The sequence below is a fragment of the Harmonia axyridis genome, chromosome 3 (assembly GCF_914767665.1).
Source record: "Harmonia axyridis chromosome 3, icHarAxyr1.1, whole genome shotgun sequence".
Taxonomy (NCBI): domain Eukaryota; kingdom Metazoa; phylum Arthropoda; class Insecta; order Coleoptera; family Coccinellidae; genus Harmonia; species Harmonia axyridis.
Window position 1 is genome coordinate 7156058 of NC_059503.1, and position 2867 is coordinate 7158924.

The 2867-nt window shown below is 30.9% G+C and overlaps 1 protein-coding gene across 1 annotated transcript; it reads right to left on the minus strand.

The window, feature by feature from the left end:
* Nucleotides 1-41: 41 nt before the first annotated feature.
* Nucleotides 42-1662, minus strand: LOC123676044 (BRISC complex subunit FAM175B-like). The gene is made up of 3 exons (XM_045611699.1): nucleotides 1063-1662; nucleotides 605-1011; nucleotides 42-520 (listed from the first exon to the last, which is right to left on the minus strand). The coding sequence occupies exons 1-3, from the start codon at nucleotides 1141-1143 to the stop codon at nucleotides 184-186; spliced, it is 825 nt and encodes a 274-aa protein (XP_045467655.1). The 5' UTR covers nucleotides 1144-1662; the 3' UTR covers nucleotides 42-183.
* Nucleotides 1663-2867: the final 1205 nt, after the last annotated feature.

A 2867-nucleotide genomic window follows, 5' to 3' on the forward strand; every position in this document is an offset into this window, starting at 1 on the left:
TATTGTGTTGAAAAGGTTTGCGGAAACAAAACCAAAAAATTTTCAGTAACAAAAATTTTATTTTTTTCAAGTGCAAAAATTCTATATACCGGGGAATAAAAAGGATTACTTAATCAAAATACAAAAATATGATTCAGACTTCATTTCAAGCAATGTGTTGAAAATTGAACTTAATATATGGATTCATTCAATCTCCATTTCTGCACCAAAATCTCCTAAAGCTTCAAAACTGACCAAAGATGTTTGACTTCTGGAAAATCTTCTTGCACTAAGTAACTCCTTCACTCTAGACCCTAAATCGAATAATTTTTCTTCTTCATTAGCTAGTTCTTCACATAGGCGAAGTAAATGTTCACAAACGTCTTGGTGCAAATTGGTTGTATATGGGACTCCTTGTGACATTGCAGGACTAAGTCTCAAATTGCGCACAAGAGACTGAAAAGTTTGAGTAGTATATCCTCGCCTTTTGTTTGAATCTTTATCATCTAAATTCAAAACATTAATCCTTGCAATTTGCCATCTGAAATATCAAATCAAAACTTTGATATTGAACTGATCACCGAAGAATAAGTTAATTCCACAAAGTATAGAGTACTCTAAATACCTGACACCTTCGCGTACCATAAATTTGACTTTGAAAAGAGATGCAATAGTGTCAACATCTGCAGCAGAATCGCCTTCTTGAAGAGAGTTCATTAAAATGCATAAGGGAAATTGATCAACGGAAATACAGAAGGCTCTTGCTAATCCTGAATGGATATGTCTTTCCCTTAGCGTAGGATCAAAAATTTGATGTTTATTAAACCTATACCATCCTACTACATTGGATATTTGAAACCCTAGAAAATTTGCAAGCTTTTCCGAGTGAATTCCTCCGACATTGTTATAAAAATATCCTAGTAGAGGACATGGGAGAATATTATTAACTCTGATTATTTTGACGACTTCTTTACCGTCATTTTGGGTTACTTCAGATGTTTCTTCGTCGATGCTACCAAGAAGAAAACCTTCCTGAAAATTGAATGCAATTTTCCATTCTACAAGCGGCTGGCGTTAACTCACCTGGGCCAACCCGCATGTAGCAGTCTCATAATAGAGCAAGGAATAGGCTGATCCCGATATAATAACTAATGCATTGGTCATAATAAAAAATATTATAATTTTTGTTTTTCAAGTCTAAGTATTGAAATTCTACAAATGCGTTACTAAATGAAGAAAGATTAATTTTTTTTAAATTTACCATAGAATCACACATGTATATTAAATCCATAGACAAAGAAATTTTCATTTATCTATGATTAAATCTATGTTTACAACTTGATCGGGCATAAAAAAAAAATTAGAATTAATAAAAGCAAAATTTGACAAAACTTATATGTAGATTAGAATTAACTTTATCCTTGTGTAGATAGTGACCAGCCAAGCCCATCGTTAAAAGAAACAAGAGAAGCAGAATTTTTTATGTAAGCCTTTTCTATGATTTATATTTATTTGGTTAAAAAAAGTTAACCTCACAGATACCTAAATTTAAAAGGTATTTCTTATTTTGAAATTGTTAGTGTTAGTTCTGCTGATATTTCAACGAGTTGCTCTGGGAACAATTCTCAGCTATTTTGTGCTTTCCTATTGTTGCAATTAGACGATCTATAAGGTAAACTATTAGTATACTTCTTTTTATTTGAGTTAATGTTTATGTATTTCAGCTAGAATGTCTGATCAAAAATCTGCAAGCACTTCTAAGGAATCTACTGGCCTTAAAGCTCCTATGGTGTATATATGTGGAGAATGTCACCATGAAAATGAAATAAGACCAAGGGATCCCATTAGATGCAGAGAATGTGGTTACCGCATAATGTACAAGAAGAGGACAAAAAGGTTGATTGTCTTTGATGCTCGTTAATCAAATACATCACTTCATTAGTTATTATCTTTAACTTGACATTTGTTAATGTGTCTTGTTTAAATTGAAGGGCTGTGTTTTGTATTGTAATATTAACGAATTGTTAGTATTTATATTTAACAATAAAAAATGAATTTGTATTATTTTTGAGTTTGATTATTTAGGTCCTTGAACTTGATCATAATGTTTGTATAAAATACTTTAATTTCCGCTTATGACCTTTTGGATTCATAACAATTGTTTTTCTGAAAAATACTGCTTGTTCGTTCAAGCGCCAATTGAAGATCACTGAACTGTTGTAATTATAAGGAATGTAATTTGTTATGATGTTATTGTTGTTGGTAATGATGGTAGCATCAAACATTGAATTGTTTTTATACATTTACACAAAATTTAAAATAGGGTATCACTGAACTATTAGGTTTTTTTGATATTCTGATTGAATATGTTCGGGAATCGGGCGATGCGATCAAATTTAAATTCTTGTTTCACGTCTAAATGCACCAATTCATTTTCTATACTTTTTAAATTATCAGAATAACAAAGTTACATTTACGTTACCCCTAGTTGGATTTTGCTATTATAATGAAATTAATCTATTCTGAAAATATCTTGTTCGAAAGTGAAATTGTTTACGGACGGACATTCTTCAATGTGACCACAAATTCGTCATCAGTGAGTCAAACCTTATCTTTGTTTATAATATATTTTATATAGGTACTTATCCTAATGTAGGGATGACGTGGTTTAGAATTTCTAAATATCACCATAGTATAAGGAATTTTCTTTATATATTCTTACATAATTGCATATAATTTCAACAATTCGTTGAAAATGATTCAAGATGATCAACTGACCGCAATGAAAAACAGCAATTGGATTTTCCAATGAATATCGCGGAAAGCTGTAATAAAATTCTAATATTCGACTGAATAAAACACAGATTTTATTTTGAGCGCATCACAGA